The sequence below is a fragment of the Pipistrellus hanaki genome (assembly GCF_964339955.1).
Source record: "Pipistrellus hanaki genome assembly, chromosome: 7".
Lineage (NCBI taxonomy): Eukaryota > Metazoa > Chordata > Mammalia > Chiroptera > Vespertilionidae > Pipistrellus > Pipistrellus hanaki.
The window spans coordinates 72864155-72881266 of record NC_140509.1 but is presented as its reverse complement, the minus strand read 5'-3'; the positions used below and the strand labels follow the sequence as shown (position 1 = coordinate 72881266).

Below are 17112 nucleotides of genomic sequence, written 5' to 3'. Positions count from 1 at the left end.
CAACAATTGAATATTCCTTATTAGGGATCTTCTTGCAGCTCATTCTATTACGATCAGTGGAATCATATTGAAAACGTTAACCTTTGATAATGAATAATAATTATTATTATAAATCTAAAAAAAACATTTCTTTAATCATTACACAGAAAACGGGGCGGGGGGTGTGGATAAAGTTTCCCTCTAAAAAGAACAGAGGGGACAGTCCCTGGCAATCTGGTGATGACAAAAACCTCAGGCCTGCAGGAGGACAGTGAGACGGAACAGGTGCGCCCCGTGGAGCTCAGCGCCGGGACTTCTCCAAAGCGGGGCGCGGAGGCGGGTGCGCGGAGCCGCCCCGCCCGTCCCACCCACCGGGCCCCGCAGCTCCGCGCACCCGCCTGGCCATCGCCCAGGCTCGCAATAGGCAGAACTGTACCTGACTCACGGATATGGGTTCCTCGGCCCCGCCGCGGTCGTCCGCGGACTTGGGCACCTCCAGGCGGTCGATGAAGGTCTGCAGCTCCTTGCGGAAGGCCTTCATCTGCGCGTTGATGCGGTAGAGCAGCTCGTGCTCGCGGATGCGGCTGCCGTCGTCCTCCTCGTCCATCAGGCCGAACAGGTCCCCGTTGGCCACGTAGATGCGCGCCTCGGTGATGATGGTGCTGGTGTCGGCGATGAGCCGGTCGATGGTCTTGCCCAGGCGCTCGGCCTCGGAGCGGATGTCCTTCATGTGCTGCCGGTCGGAGGAGAAGCTCTTGGGCCAGGGCCCCGGCGCGGGGTAGAAGGAGCGGGTGGGCGTGAGGCAGCGGATGCTGCGCGCCTCCTCCGGGTCGCTCTCGCCGCCGATCGGGCCCTCGCGCTTGCGGTGCGGCGGCCGCGAGTCGTCGTCGCTGCCCTCCTTCTTGCCCGCGTCGCTCTCGGCGTCGCTGTCGCGGGGGCTGCCGCGGATGCCCAGGTGCGAGGCCAGGTCGTAGCGCTGCATGTTGGACATGAGCACGCGGTTCTCGTACTGCAGCTGCATCACCTTGCCGCTCAGCTCGTTGATCTGCAGCCGCGCCGCCTTCAGCTCCTCCTGCAGCGCCTCGGTCTTGGCGCTGTCGTGGTGCCGCGCGCTGTCGTGGCCGCCGCCGCCGGACTTGAACTTGTACTTGTTGAGCTCGACCGTGATGCGCTTGTTCTGCTCCTCCAGGTCGGCCACGTTCCTCCGCAGCAGCTCCGTCTCGTCCTCCACCAGCTGCAGGTGCTGCCGCAGCTCCGACAGGGACTCGCTCTGCTCCCGCATGAGCGGGTTGGCTCCCGAGCCGTTGAAGTCTTCGCCCCGCAGGTCGTCCAGCTCGGCCTTGAGGCCTCTGTTCTCCACCTCCAGCTCCACGATCTTCCGGCCCAGGATGTTGGCTTCCTCCTCCACCAGCCGCAGCCGGAGCTTGAGCTCGGCCTCCCTGGTGCTGGGAGGCCCCCCGGCTTCGCCTTTGGGCAGGGGGCTGTCCAGGTCCCCGTAAAAGGATCTGTACTTCTGCAGCTCGTGCTCAAACCGGTCCTTCTCCTTATCGATCTTGGCCATTTTCTTCCTCATCAGAGCGGCTTCTTCTTTCACGAACTGCAGCTGGCATTTCAAATCTTCATTGTCCTCCTCGTTTGAGAAAAGAGAGAAAAAAAGAGCATGGGAGACCATGTTTATGTAAATCAAGAAAACAACCGGGAAAAGGACACCTGCATAAACATTAACATGAGAAATACTAGAGGAGGACTTGAATGAAAAGAAAAGAAACTGCTGACTAGAGCTGACTTAAGATTTTAGATCAAGCATCTTCCCCCTGAATAAGGTGGGGAAGAGGAATCATGGCGACATGGGGGATGGTTCACAGCAAAATACCTAGTGTGAGGTAGCTGACGTTATGCCAAAGACAGTGAGAAAGCTGTAGCGACAGAGCATATTGAACTTATCAAGGAAACTAAGAAAAATGTACAAAATGGAGTAATGATTTTGGTATAAGACTGGTCTATAAATATTCTTGTGCAAGTACCCATAGAAAAATTAACCATGAACAGAACAGGTAGAGAATGGAAAAGAGAAAATAGACATTTAATATGTTATGCTTTTTAAAAATATTATCAACATCAACTTTTTTCAAATTTTGTATATTTATTTATTTTTAATAAATCTTTATTGTTCAGATTATTACAATTGTTCCTCCCCCCCCCATAGCTCCCCTCCACCTGGTTCCCACCCCCATGCTCTGTCCTTACCCCCCACCCCCACTAAATATTGCTTTAGTTAGTTTCTACCTAATAAGAAAGCACCATGAAATAATTTTTTTTAAAAAGCATGCTATAGTACTCCATATTCCAACATATGCATCTAGCCAGGTGTTCTTGGGGAGCCATTATCGTCACTTCTGCCTCCAAATATTTCCTCTTCTGTTTTAAAATCTCCTTCCTTACATCTCTCAGTACCTTCTGCTCACCCTGAAAGCAGAACTAATCATTACTGTGGCCGTGTTTCTAAGGTTCTCAACAAGCCCAGGTTGAATCCATCTTTGAAATGTTATTTTTATTCTTCTGTTGCCTTTTTTTTTTTTTTTTTTTTTTTTTTTTTGCTTCCCTAATCAGTACAGCGAATTACTTCAGGACTCTAAAGTCATCACAAGCCACTCTCCTCTGCCATCCCTTCCTGCCACATTGCTTTCTTTATTCTCCCTGATACCACAGGGACTGCTATTCTACTGACCTTATTAATTATGAGCGGACAAGATTAGCACCATGGGTACAGTTCTCAAATATTGGAACACAGAAAGTACTAATGACATTTTGCCATGTGGAAATGCGATAATAACAGGGATGTTAGTGCTTGCTTTGTAGGTGAAGATACTGAATGTTTTGGGCTACCTGTATCTATAGCTACATAATTGATATGGACAACTTAACTTTGTTTTACAGGAGTATGTCTGGCTGTTATGTCTACTTACAGAAGTAGCTTATATATGCATCTAGAGGTGCTTGATGTACTTGTTGAAATTTTATTTCTACATACCTCTGTGGGAGTCTGTTGAGTCTTTTTTTCAGATTTTGGTAAATCTTTGCTTCCTCTTCTTTTTAAGGAGAGCTGAAACAAAGCATGAATATATTTGTTAGCTAGACTATAGTTTTAATTCCATTTTATATTTTTAATGAACTCATCTGATATGACAAAACCAAGCCAAATGACGTGTCAGATCAAAAATCATAAAGGAGAACAATAACCCAAGTCAGATAGATTTAGGTATATTTTTACTCTGGACTGAGATGCACTTTACAGCAGAAAAGGAGCTGGCCATGATTTAATTAATTGAAAAAATGTAGGAAACCTGCTGTGAAAATGCAGAAAAATAACTTGCACAAAATGTAGATTGATGACTCAATATGCTAGATATTTCAAATGAAAGCAGATTCTCAGCATTCTACATTATTGAAGAAGAAAAAAAAGGAATAAGTTGGGGTTTGGTTGTTATAAGTTTGTAAAGGCAAACTTTCAGTAGATTTATGTAGAATTTGAAAGATTTCTTTCCTGACCACAAAGCCATGCAAACACACACGAAACAATATACACATACGCAGCTGGGTAACAACAGGGAATGGTAGGGGTTGTAGCCAAGAGGGCACACGTGGTGTAAAAGAGCAGGGAAAGTGGGAATTCACTTCAGCTGACGGGTGTAATACAGAAATGGGCTCTTTCAAGAGAAGCTGGAAATCTGGAAAATTGTGTAAATATCCCCCACATGTTATTGGTTGGTCCTAATGAAATTAAAAGACAGTTTGTAGGTTAAATAACATGTCTGAAGCCAAGTCATTTTATGGGCTAACAGTCCATGGCCTCTGGAGATCAGTTCTATTTCTAAGCACCAATATCACAAGGAGGGCCTCTCTGTATAAATAATCCATGTGTATGAATATCTAGCATATACCAGACATTGAGCTGGAGACTCAAAAATCAATCAGATAATGCATCTACCAGAAGGAGGCCCCCAATTTAGCATGGGAGACAAGGAAACCATCAATGACAGGACAAGCTGTTACAGGCCATCCTTTAGGCTCTGTGAAGCAAGAACTTTGACTGATGTGGCATCACCACAACAATACTTGCCACATGATAAATGGTGGGGAAATTTTGTTGAACTAACGAGTGAATATAAAATAGGAGTTTTTGAGATCAAAGAGGAGGATGGGAGTGGAAATGTGTCTTCTCAAAAGAGGAGTCTTGAATTTGCGAAGAACTGCAGATGAAGTTGTTCCTGTTAATTTCTAACCCATATCCAGTATTAAATGCAGGCATATGTTCAGGCACAGAAGGAACAGAAGCACATCGCCACAGTTCTCTCATTCAGTATGAAACGGAAACTACACAACCAAATGAGTGGTCCATGTGCTTCTGTCTAGTTCCTACAGAAAAATGTTTTCTGTGTTGCTTGAAGCAAAAGCTGTGGGACTGACTCACCAAAACCAAAAGTAATTTAGGAACCAATCAGCAAAAACAGTCCCAGGAAAACCAAGACTAGAGCAAGCTGTACTAGGGAATCCTGGAACATTCTGGGTAGCGGCTACTTGAATGCATTTTATTTCTTATTTATTGAGTGCTTTTACTTTGAATTTATTCCATTATATATTTATTTAGCATTAACTAATGCACTTCATGAAGTACCTATGGTAAAACAATAAGAAAATGGATATAGTCTCTGCTTTTCATCATAGTGTGATGAAAGCAATGATAAAAAAGAAACAATATTAACTGACATTGACTGAATACTAATTCATGTCAAACACTGACAACTAATTTTTTTTTAAACTATAGTTTTATTGATGTCAAAGAGGAAGGGAGAGAGAGAGAGATAGAAACATCCATGATGAGAGAGAATCATGGATCGGCTACCTCTTACACGCCCCACACTGGGGATGGAGCCCACAACTCGGGCATGTGCCCTTGACCGGAAATCGAATCGTGACCTCCTGGTTCACATGTCAATGCTCAACCACTGAGCCTCGCTGGTCCCGGGATGACAACTAATTCTTAAAACACTGCAGTTAGCCTTGTTTTGCATATGGCAAACTAAAGCTTGAGGAATTATCTAAGGCAGGAATATCAGCAGTGTCACTTGGTAACTCATTATAAATGGACATTTTAAGGACCAATCCCAGAACTACTGAATCAGAAACTCTGGAGATGGGGCCCAGTGGACTATGAATTACAAACTCTCTGGGTGATTCTGATGCACGTTTGCGAAGTACTTGGTCTAAAGTCCCTGCTTGGTAAGAAGCAAACTCATGTCTTGACCCAAGTCTTTCTATTCTTTATTATCTATCAGATCACAAAAGAGAAAGGCTTAATCTCATCCCAGGCTGGAGATGGTACAGGGAACTAAAGATGATTTCCAGGGGGAAAAAAGTAACATCTTGATGGTAGATGAGGAGTTAGACAGTAGAAGATGGACAGGGGAGGAATGGAACAACATGCATTCCATGTAGAGAGACCATTTCTGGGACACAAAGAAATTCGGTATGGCGGTAACATAGTGTGAGGAAGGGAGTGACGTGGGACTTGGCATGAGTCAATCTTAAAGGACACTGAATAAAGTTTGGGTTTCCTCTCACCAAGGTCAAATTATTGCTCTAAGGTCAATTAGTAGTATTAAAGGGTTTTTAGTAAGAGGTATCCATTTCCAACTGTCCTAGAAGAATACAAAGCCACAAAGGTGGCAATTCAAATGACCCTGAGGTAAAGGGATGGCATGCAAAGGAAATGAAGAAAAGCATGCGCTAGTTCTGAGAACTTTTATTTTTCCTGGTCTTTGTGTTTCATTAATTTCACAGATACTGTAACATAGCATATATATGTTACCCTATGGCACACAAATATGGCTAAGAAATATTTTACTCTCTCCCCCAAAAGCTAATTGTTTATGATGATAAAAAAAAAAAGGGTGCAGATCAATAGCTAAAACAGAAAACAGAATTAACCAAGGGCATGAAATGAAGAACAAAGAATTGAGAGAGCAAAGAAGCATCTCTAATTCTCGATCGGGGGAAATCACAAAAACCACCCAGGAGAGCTTATTTTTGAAGAGTGTGCAAAATTTCAATAGAAATAAAAGCAAATAAACAGCAGAAGCAAAGACTCGGGGAATGAATGTCTTACAGATTTACTGACCCCTGAAAAGGTATAATGGAAGTAGAGACACTTTAGAGATGAGGTAGGAGACAACACTGAAAGGATCGAGGTCGGCTTGTGGAGCTGAGCAATTTAGGCTATCCTGTGGGCAATGTTAAAATGAGGCCTCTAAATTAATATAGGAGAAATGCTGAAACTAGGCCATTCTTTCCTGAGAGGCATTTTTCTACTTCACCTTTATTTAAATTTCACTCAGGTGGGGTGCCAAACTCAGATAAAGCTCTGAAAGAGTTTACTGCCTTTAAGGTGCCTCAAGGACTATAAGTACCTTTAAGTGTCACATTTAAATTTTTAATAAATATTTAATAATCTTTTCATATTCCAGTGAGTTTATATTAAATTTCTGACTCTAATAAAACAAAGATGAAAGATTCATTTGGGTAGAAAAAGTTGGAGAAACAGGCCCTTTCCTGTAAGGATAAAATTTCCTCACCTCCCTCTTTGTCATCTTGCCCCACCTCCATCCACGGTGTAGAAACCTCTATAAGGGAAGCAGTCTGGGATGCTAGAACTAAATCTCAGATTTTCATCTTTGTTTGTGAAGTAGGCACTTCAGATGCTTCTCTGGAGAAAAGTGCTGAAAACATGCCTTGTCCACATCTTAATTCTTTGCATTCCCAGCCTCAACTTGTCCACAGAGGCTGCTATTCTTTTTATCCACATGAAAGCAAAGAATTAGAGAGTTCTGCCAAAAATTATGTTTGCACAGCAATCATATAAAACGGATTGTTTGTGTGCTAAAAATGTTTTGATTCTGCCTTTCTTCCTCGATTGAAATTTGGACCACTTCTTAATAAGCAGCATGTTTATGTTTTCAACAATTAAACAGCAGAGAAGAATCTGTCACAAATGCTGCTGAAAGACACATTATGCATATAAAATTCTCTTATGTTTTTGGTAATATTAGAGAGAAATCCCTTTGTATGATGATTAAATCAAGAAGGAAACTGTATGCCGAAACCGGTTTGGCTCAGTGGATAGAGCATCAGCCTGCAGACTGAAAGGTCCCAGGTTCAATTCCGGTCAAGGGCATGTGCCTTGGTTGTGGGCACATCCCCAGTGGAGGGTGTGCAAGAGGCAGCTGATTGATGTTTCTCTCTCATCGATGTTTCTAAGTCTCTATCCCTCTTCCTTCCTCTCTGTAAAAAATCAATAATATATATAAATTAAATAAATAAATAAATAAATGAATAAATAAATAAATAAATAAAGGAAACTATAACTGTATATATCTAGGATTGATTGAGCACTAAATATGTACCATGTTAGATTAAATGAGTGAATAAGTATTAGATTCTCAGAAAAGTTCATGACACATTTTTTAAAAAACATTATTTTTATTGGTTTCAGAGAGTAAGGAAGAAGGAGAGAGAGAGATAGAAATATCAATGATGAGAGAATCATTGATTGGCTGCCTCCTGCACGCACCACACTAGGAATTGAGCCCACAAGCCAGGCATGTGCCCTGACTAGGAATTGAACCGTGACCTCCTGATTCATAGGTCAAAGCTCAACCACTAAGCCATGCCTGCAGACTGAAGGGTCCAGGGTTCAATTCCGGTCAAGGGCATGTACCTGGGTTGCAGGCTCAACCCCCAGCCCCAACTGGAGTGTGTGTGGGAAGCAACCAATTAATATGTCTCTCTCACACCACTGTTTTTCTCTCCGTGTCTCTCCTCTTCCCTTCCACTCTTTCTCAAAATCAGTGGAAAAATACCCTCAGTTGAGGATTAACTACAACAAAAAAGAAAAGGTGAGGCTAAGTCATGATCTTGAGGGTGATCGTGTCATTCTTCTGCCATTTTCCATTTCACTCAGGGTCACAGTCCTGCTGTACTAAGGCACAGGAGACCTCAGCTACACACCGAATCCATCCTGCTAAAGTTTTATAAAGACTTGACCAGGCTTCCACACAGACCAATTAAAATAGATTCTGGAATTGGGCCCAGGCATGTTGTCCATAGCTCCCAGGGTGAGTATAACAAGCAGCTGGCTCTGAGAACCATCACCCTGCTCTCTGTGGTCAGCCACATCCCACTCCACACAAGCTCTCAGACCTCATCTCCCACCATGCTCCCCTCTGCTTCCTGGCTCTGGTGTCACAAGTATCCTTGTGGTTCCTCAAACATGCCAAGCATACTCCAGATTTGGGGCCGCTCCTCTGCCTGCAACACTCTCCCCGTCTATTATCATGACCCACTCCCATAGCTCTTTCAGGGTCCTTAATCAGAGAACTTTCCAGACCACTTTATATGAAATAATAAATGTCCCACTCTTTTGCCCCTTGTATTCCCTTGTGTTCCTAACCCTGTCCACAGCTCCTCTCACCATTTAGCTTGGGCATTTGTTTCATGCCCGCCTCCTGGTTCTGGAATGTGAGCTCCACCTGTGCGGACGCTTTGCATTGTTCTCTGTTAGAGATCCGGCTCTTAGAGATAGGCCTGACCCAAAGTAGTTGCTCAGTGTCAGCTGAACTAGGAAATGGCCTTGTCATCCTTATTTTTTACAAAAGATTTGCTTTTGAAGCATCCTAATCTCCAAAAGTTGGTAGCAGGTTAAAACAGATAAATAAAAGTCCATTTTCAAAGTTCCATTCAAAGCTTGGAAAAATAAAAATGCATTACAATAAAAAGACTGAAGGGCAAAAAACATATGAGCTGAAAAGTATTTAAAAATAGGAATTATTAATATACCTTTATTCTGTTCTACTACTTCTGTTTTTTTAAGTTTTATTTATTTATTTATTTATTTATTTATTTATTTATTTATTTATTTATTTTTTAATCCTCATGTAAGGATATTTTTCCATTGATTTTTTTAGAGAGTGAAAGAGAGAGGGAAACAGAGAGAAACATCGATGTGAGAGAAACACACCAATTGGTTGCCTCCTGCACACGCTTGATCAGGGCCAGGATCAGGGAAGAGCCTGCAACCAAGGTACGCGTCTTGACTGCAATCGAACCTGGGACCCTTTGGTCCACAGGCTGATGCTCTATCCACTGAGCCAAACTGGCTAGGGCTACTACTTGTTTCTTATTTGTACCAATCTATTTTCCTCAGTGTCATAAACTAAAATTCTGGGTCTCAAAATCATTCTGTAAATAATACCTGGTACCAACATTCTTTGATGGCCTGTGTGCCTTCATGGCTTTTATTCATCAACTCCTCTCCCACGAGTTTTCTCCTGTCTCTAACCCTCCAGGTCACAGTTCTCCAAATTACTTTCTGAAGTGCCCTATTCTTCACGCTCCTTCATGGGCAGCAGAACAGCTGATCGACTGTCCGGATGACCTTCTGGACAAAGCTGGGCTGAGAGGGCTGAGACAGCTGCTGTGGCTGTGAGGGCCAAGCCCCTTGCAGGAATTTTGTGCATCGGGCCTCTAGTCTCCAATAAATAACTCAATAAATAACCTTCTGCTAAAAGGTTATTCCCATTCCTATTTTCTGAGTTATGAGGCTTCCAACCTTATTTTTTTTTTTTAATTTCTAGTGAATGCCTAAATAAACACATTCAAAGGCTGGAAAAGCTTGTTTTTCTGCCATAAAAACCTTAAATCAATGACAAATTAAAATGGTTGGAATCATGTTCTTTGTTGTCACTTTTTTTTTGATAAAGGGATCTAATTAATTTTCTTTTCTTGGATCCTCCGTCTTTCTCCCTTTATGCTGATGCTGATATCTACAGCAGAGGCATATGACTTAGTTATACGCATTCTTTATTGCTAAGAAATATTAATGAGTGAGCATTGTAGAACATGATGCCAAACCAGAACATCAATGAAAGAGGACACCTTTGGCTCAGTCTGTATGGGAATCAGCGCTGAAAAGCTTTGAATGGCTCTAGAGTTACATAGTGCCTTTCCCCTTTAAAAGTCACTCCCCGATGCCAATGATTACTTTACAACACTTCTGGTCTTGTGCTAGCAGACTGCTTGTTTATGGCTCTTAAAAGTTTTTAGATTGGAACTCACTTTCCATAATAGTAGAGTGAAATTAATATAAACCAACAACTTGAAAAATAAAATATTGAATTTAACTCCAAAAATATCTACCTTCCATGGTCTTAAAGACCATGGATTATCAGAGAGAAGAAAAGAAAGGGAGAAAGGGAGACATCTCTTATTAATGGGATGTGGTTGTTATAGAATCAGAAGAAGTAAAATGGGAAGCAAACCAGGATAATATTTAATAATGATATTTAGTAATAAGTGAGACTTTTAAAATCTTTTATGAAGAACATTCCTTTCAAAGGTCAGATTTGGACATAACTGCCTGCCTTCCATTATGTGGTTTATATCGTATTATCAAATATCTCTATACCCTTAGGGAGAAGTAGCCTTTTTATTCCTTATGCTACTCTGGATCCCCAAAGGGCTCAAGGCTAGTGGTGAGATAGTTTCTGATACCAGAGACTCTTACATCATTGTAGAAACCCACTTTTGGAGCAAAGTATAGTTTGTTAGAGGGTTTTCCAAATTACCAGTAATGAACTGATCCCAAAAGAAGACCATCTTGCTTTAAAAAAGCAAAGGCAACATGATAATTAAGTGCTTCTCTAATATTCATATTACATATTCCACTTGAATAATACGAAGGCCTTAAAAAGCTCCACATAAACTAAGAGACTTAAGACTGGAAGCTTGCTCAGCTGCTATACATAAAATTAGAGAACCTGGTTAGTGACTTTTAAAGTAATAAACATGAAAAATTATTTTATGCCTTAGATACTTGACCCACGGTAAATGTATGCCGACTAAGCTATAAATGTCATCAGCAAATGCAGAGATTTACAAATTTTCTTCTAATTTGTTCTAGCTAATGAATTGGGTTCTAAGCACCATTGCATTTAGCAATTAAAACACATTTAGGAACATATGGCTGAGCACTACCGATAGCCAGCATTCATAAGTTGAAATGATGAGTTGTCTAGTGTTTTTTATGTTGAGTCTGAACCAGCTTCTATCTTATTAATGCAGAGATATTAACATTATTGTTATATCAGGTTCAGAATCTTGTAAGAAATCTGCTAAAAGTGCCATTACAAAATGGCAGGACAATAAGGGTTGGGTATTCTAAGGTGCTATAAAATTATGTTTTACATATTATACAGTAAGATATTAGTGATAAAGTTTTTTTTAATATATTTTTATTGATTTTTTACATAGAGGAAGAGAGGGATAGAGAGCCAGAAACATCGATGAGAGAGAATCATCGATCAGCTGCCTCCTGCACCCCCCCCACTGGGTTGTGCCCACAACCAAGGTACATGCCCTTGACCAGAATCGAACCCAGGACCCTTCAGTTCCCACTGAGCCAAACCAGTTTCGGCTTAGTGATAAAGTTTTAATAGGTAAAAATATTAAATAATACCCAAAATGCACTGTAAGGGAATAGAAGCACGTTTCAGGGGGCAATTCCTAGACTAGCTTCAAAGGTGATAGCCTACAATTGTGCTTTAGAAATTTTGGAATTAGGTACCAAATTCTAAAATGTAGACAATTTACATTTCAAAAATCAAGATTTCTAGTCCTTAAAATATTAGAAGACCTGGTAAAGTTGGGTCCTGGTTACAGTATGGACATGTTGGGTTGGAAGTGAACATTGAGATTTACCATATCCAGTTTGTCCCATCATTCTTAACGCAGATGCTTCACTCACTCATATAACCTGCTTGGCCTCTAGTAAAGTGGAGCGTTCAAACTCTGCCCTGGACAGCTAGGGTTTTATATGTGGAAGGAGCTCAAGAAACCCAAACTTCCAGTTAGTATCTTACAGTAATCATTTCTGTACCACCTAGACTCTGCCTGTTCTTTACCATGAGCTTGCTTCTATATGAGGTAGGCAACACAATCCCCTTTACAGATAACTTTAATGTATAAAATGTCTTTATTTTTTAAAAATTTATTTGAGAGAGAGATGTGAAACAGACACATTGACTGGTTGCTTCCCACACATGCCTGACCCAGGACAAGGATTCAACTTGCAGCCCAGGTACAGTGCCCTTGACTGGGAAATGGAATCTAAGTCCCTCAGGGGTGTAGGCCAATGCTCTAACTACTGAACACACCAGCCAGGGCATCATCTGCATTTTTCTTGATTACTACTAGGGAAGATTTTCTCTAGATATTCTTTTATTAAAGTATTGACAGATTTTAACTAGCGATACAGTTAAAATAACTTGAAAATAAATATAAATGAAAGATTGAGTTAAATTCTTATTGCAGATTTATGAAAACAAAAAAAGATTTATGAATTAAGCATGACAAGCACAATCTCTGCAACCTCTGTCAATGTACCAAGTAAGAAAAAAGTCATGAATTAAATATAATTATAGAGTGTTTTCTCTGCAATTCTTAAATACACAAGAAAAAATCTTGTTGCCATGGTTTTACTCAATGATAAGCCACTATTCCTGGGAAATTGGCCCTTTTTCATTTTGAAAGATACTGAAAGTAGAGCCACAAATAATTGGCTTAATAAAAAATTCAGAGTATATTTGAAAAGGCAAAGAACTGAATCCAAGCTTTTATAGTCAAAACAACATATCCATGAGCACATTTTGTTTGTACATGTATGTGCACATTCATGGAATAAATGAGCATGAGTGCATGCCTATATGCAATGTGCATATATTGGAACATGCATATGTAGACACATATGTATGTGTTTGAGGTCCTGAAAGAAATTTCTGCACATCTTATAAATTCCTTAGTGAATTCTAACACACAAGGACAAACATAATTACTGTAACCACTATCCATATACCAAAAAGATAATTTGAAATCTATTACAAATATTAGAACACATGCTCACCAGAATACATCATTTGATTTTACTTTAAAGGTATCCTGATATTCATTGAAAGTGTAATATATTTGATCAAATCAATCACATCATTTCAAAGTTTTATGGGAGTAGATGGACAATCACTAAATTTCTAAAACTTTAATTTCAACAAAAACAAGTGCTATACACTGTCTGTTTCTGGCTGGAGCAATCAGTTTGGAGCTATCAGAGATCTACAGCTCGTGGCTTCCTCAGTTGGGCCTGGGTGTGTGTGTGTGTGTGGAAAGGACCAAGCTGCACAACCTCCAAGGTCTGTTTTACTAGCCCTGCCCTGGAGCAGGTCAGGAAAAGGCTCAAAGCACCCAGAGATCTGCCTCTGCCTATAGGGTGTCTGTTAGTCTCAGTCACTTAATGAGTTTCCAGCTGCAGTCCTTAGCAGGGCTTAAACTCCACAGGGTGGGGTGAAAGGAGTTCCAATGGGTAGGGCTATTGCTTCCCTCCAGGCTAATGCTGCGTGGATGGGAAAGCTCTGCTTGAGGAAGATGGCTTCTGCAGTATGGGGATGACTCAGCACAGGGTGCAGATTGGGGTTATGGATGAGAACTGAAGGTGACGACACATGGGGACTAGATATCTTTTTGAGGTGACAGAAATGTCCTAAAATTATATTATATAGATGGTTACACAATGACATATTTACTAAAGTCCATTAAATTGTACATTAAAACAAGTGAATTTATGGTATGTATATTATACTTCAATAAAGCTGTTAAAAATTTTTTGGATCAGTAAAAAGAAATATTTGGCTAAAGAGAAAGGAAAAAATAAAGAGTATATGTCTAAACTTATTTACTCTGAAAAACAGAAGGCAGCTTTAGAAAATATTGTATTCTTAATAAGGTAATAAATATGGCCACTAGTAACTAAAAATAGAAGGTCATGGAGGAAACTACTAAGCTCTGAAGAACAGAGAGCTGTTGGAAATAAGAAAACTCACAAAGGACACTAAAATCCAATGCAAGAATTAAATTTTGCACTGGTCTTTAAAGAGCACAACTGACATGGCAAAAAACATTAATTCAATAATATTGAGAACAAACTTGAGAAATTGTCCAAGGACACAGGTGAAAAGGCTAAAAGGAAGACAAAAGGATAAGAAGATAGTAGTAAGGAGTACAAGGTGAAGAAAATATAAGAAGAAAGATTATTAAGCCTATACTACAAAAAAAAGCTCCTCTGAGATTATTAATTAATAAATGTTAATTTTCAGATCAAAAAGTCTATGTGTTCTGGACATATTATAAACAAAGACATCACCTAGATATGCTCTGGCAATATATTTAAGCTACTTGTTCTCCGTTAGCTACCCAAAGGCATTCTTGCCCCTTCTCTGTCATTCTCTATGCTTCAGGAAGCTGATCTCTGTGTACTGTTTTACCAGGCATCCCTCCTCTACCAGTTGCCTTACAGCTGGGTTTGGCCAGTAGAAGACACTGGCAGAAATGCTGAGGGATGAAGGGTAGGAGAAAAGTTCAGGGTATTTCTCCTCCCTTCCTCACTTTTCCACCACATCTTAACAGCAGCTAAGACTCCTCCAGATGACAGCTCCTATTGGCTGGACCTTCCTCCAGAGTTCCAGCTTTCACTGGCCCCTATAACACTATTTCCTCAGCAGTGTCTTCAACTCTAGAGGTGGTGATGGTTTCCTTGAAAAATAATACTTTCCATACAACAGATCCTCCTAAATTCACACAGATGGCTACCACTTGATAAAGGCCTATGAAAATCTCTTCTTCCATGTGCAAGGAGGCAGTGGATAAAAACCACATACCAACTTAGTAGTAGCTCACCACACACTTAAATAGAATAACCAGTTATGCTAATTATTTCTACTATTTTTCAAGGTTCTTGGCCAATGTAATGGTAAGAACACTCTGTGAAGGAAAGAAAAATAATATAGTTAATTTTATTAGCCACTTACCACTATGATTAATTGGTCAGAAAAATTGAAAGTAATTGAACTAGCAAGAAGATGAACATAGAATACTTTGAATTTTTCATTTTAAGCGCTTCTGAGTTGAACCATGCTGAATATAAATGATTCCATTAAGTGAAATATATAAGTATGAAATGGAAAATGTCAGGAGAGAAACTAAATGACATCTTTAAATGTCATCTTCAAATGTCTTTTACAATCCAAGGAAAGATCAGTTTAACTGACCCTGAGACGTAAAAAATGGAATTTGAATGGAGATATCAAATAAGTGATTGTATTTCCATTAAAATGAAATCAAGTTTAAAATCTTTGAGATACAACTAAATTTTCAATTTGAAAAATACTAAAATTGCATGTTATATTTACTCAAATGCAACATTAAGTATTATAAAACAAAGGAACTGCATAAATACTAATTTAAGGAGCAAAAGATGAACTTCTCTGCCAGCAAGCATAGCTTCTTAACTGCTCCTCTTGCCCCAGCATTTATTTATAGTCTTTGTATGTATAACAATCTTTGCATGTGAATTAAATAGAAATATGGTTCTTTTTATTGATTTTTACATCGATGAGAGAGAATCATCGATCAGCTGCCTCTTGTACACACCCTACTGGGGATGTGCCCTCAACCAAGGTACATGTCCCTGACCGGAATCGAACCTGGGACCTTTCAGTCCGCAGGCCGACGCTCTATCCACTGAGCCAAACCGGTTTCGGCTAGAAATATGGTTCTTAAACTCAACAACCATGGACTTTAGATGTGGAGTCAATCAAAGCTACAGAACGACCTAGCATAGCTTGTGCTTGAATGCAATAGCCCTCCTATCACTGCTAAATGTTTAATAACATTTACAGAGCAGCAAAGGAAGGAGTCACACACTTACCAGACTGACTGGAGTCCTCAGCCCCTTTGATGAATACCAGAGTAAAGGGTGCAGCTGCTTTGTCTGCACATCCTCCCAAACATATGCAAATGTGAGCCACGGGTGGGGAAACAGTGAGAACTAAGGACTTGCCTCAAGGGAGAGGGAACAGGACCGGTGAAACAAGTTCGAATCACTTACTGTATAGTGAAGTAAAATGTAAAGGGGGAGCCTTGGATTAGTTGACACTCATGGGAAGAGACAGCAGTTTTGTTTCAAAGGCCTGTATAAGAGAACTGGAGTCCTAGATAGATGAACTTCCAATCTCATGGATTTAAAAATTCTTTCTAGGAGTGAAATCTTAGTTAGCTAACCTAGAGCTTCGTGGGAATAATAACAACAACAGCAATAACATTTGAAATCTACATTGTACCTTACAGGATATAAAGCACATTCACACATATTATTTCGTACTATCTTTGTGTATACACTGGATAAGGAAAATATTTATTTTCCTTTAAGAGGTGATTAAATTGAGAGTCAGATATTAAGTGACCTACCTGAAAAACACAGGGGACAGAGTCAACAGACCTGAAAATATTTTCCTAGTTCTATGGTTTGTTTTTTGTTTTTCCCAAGAAGTTGCTTTTTGCGAGATAAAATAGTTTTTTCCTATGCACCTTGGCAGTCTCAGAACATTCCCTACATGTGTGCTAGAGATACAGAACTTGGAGATTCTCAGAATATTAAGGTCCCTAAAGAGGGCAGGTCAGTTGTGGGTGAGGAAGAACACGGAAGTGGCTGTGGAAGGGGCAGCCCCAGGCCCTGCAGGGAGGTGGTGCAGCACTGGCCAGTGGAGACCATGGACTTGGAGGAAGACAGATGGTTGTGGAGCCAGCCTGCTACTCCTGATATTAACCTTCCTGGGTCTCCAGTGTTCATCTCTAAAATGAAACTATTAATAACATAATTATACATAAAGAATCTGGCACAGTGACTGCCTTCTAATTAGCACTTCACACATGGTTATCAAGCAACTGCAGCCCTGGGGTAATTTTTCATATCTCTTCAGCCAAATTAACTGCTGAATGGACTAACCCAAACACTGAAGATTTAAAGCAAATCCAGCTGAATGCCTTTGGAATGATAGCATCTGCAGACCTCTCTTGTTGTCTGAATCTGCATTTCACCTGGAAGCTACATTGCAGAGTGTCAGGGTGTCAGAAGTGTCCCTTGTTCTTGGACTCCAATCCTTCCCCTTCCCAAGAAGCCTACAAGAGCTTGTTGCA

At 40.5% G+C, this 17112-nt stretch overlaps 1 protein-coding gene across 1 annotated transcript in view; it reads right to left on the bottom strand.

Moving 5' to 3' along the window:
• Positions 1-17112, bottom strand: part of MTCL3 (MTCL family member 3) — a 39026-nt gene that overhangs the window by 8876 nt on the left and 13038 nt on the right. The window contains exons 5-6 of the mRNA XM_084889608.1: positions 3011-3082; positions 416-1609 (exon numbers count right to left, since the gene is read on the bottom strand). Of these exons, the coding sequence (XP_084745734.1) occupies positions 416-1609; positions 3011-3082 (1266 nt within the window). The remainder of the gene's footprint in view (positions 1-415; positions 1610-3010; positions 3083-17112) is intronic.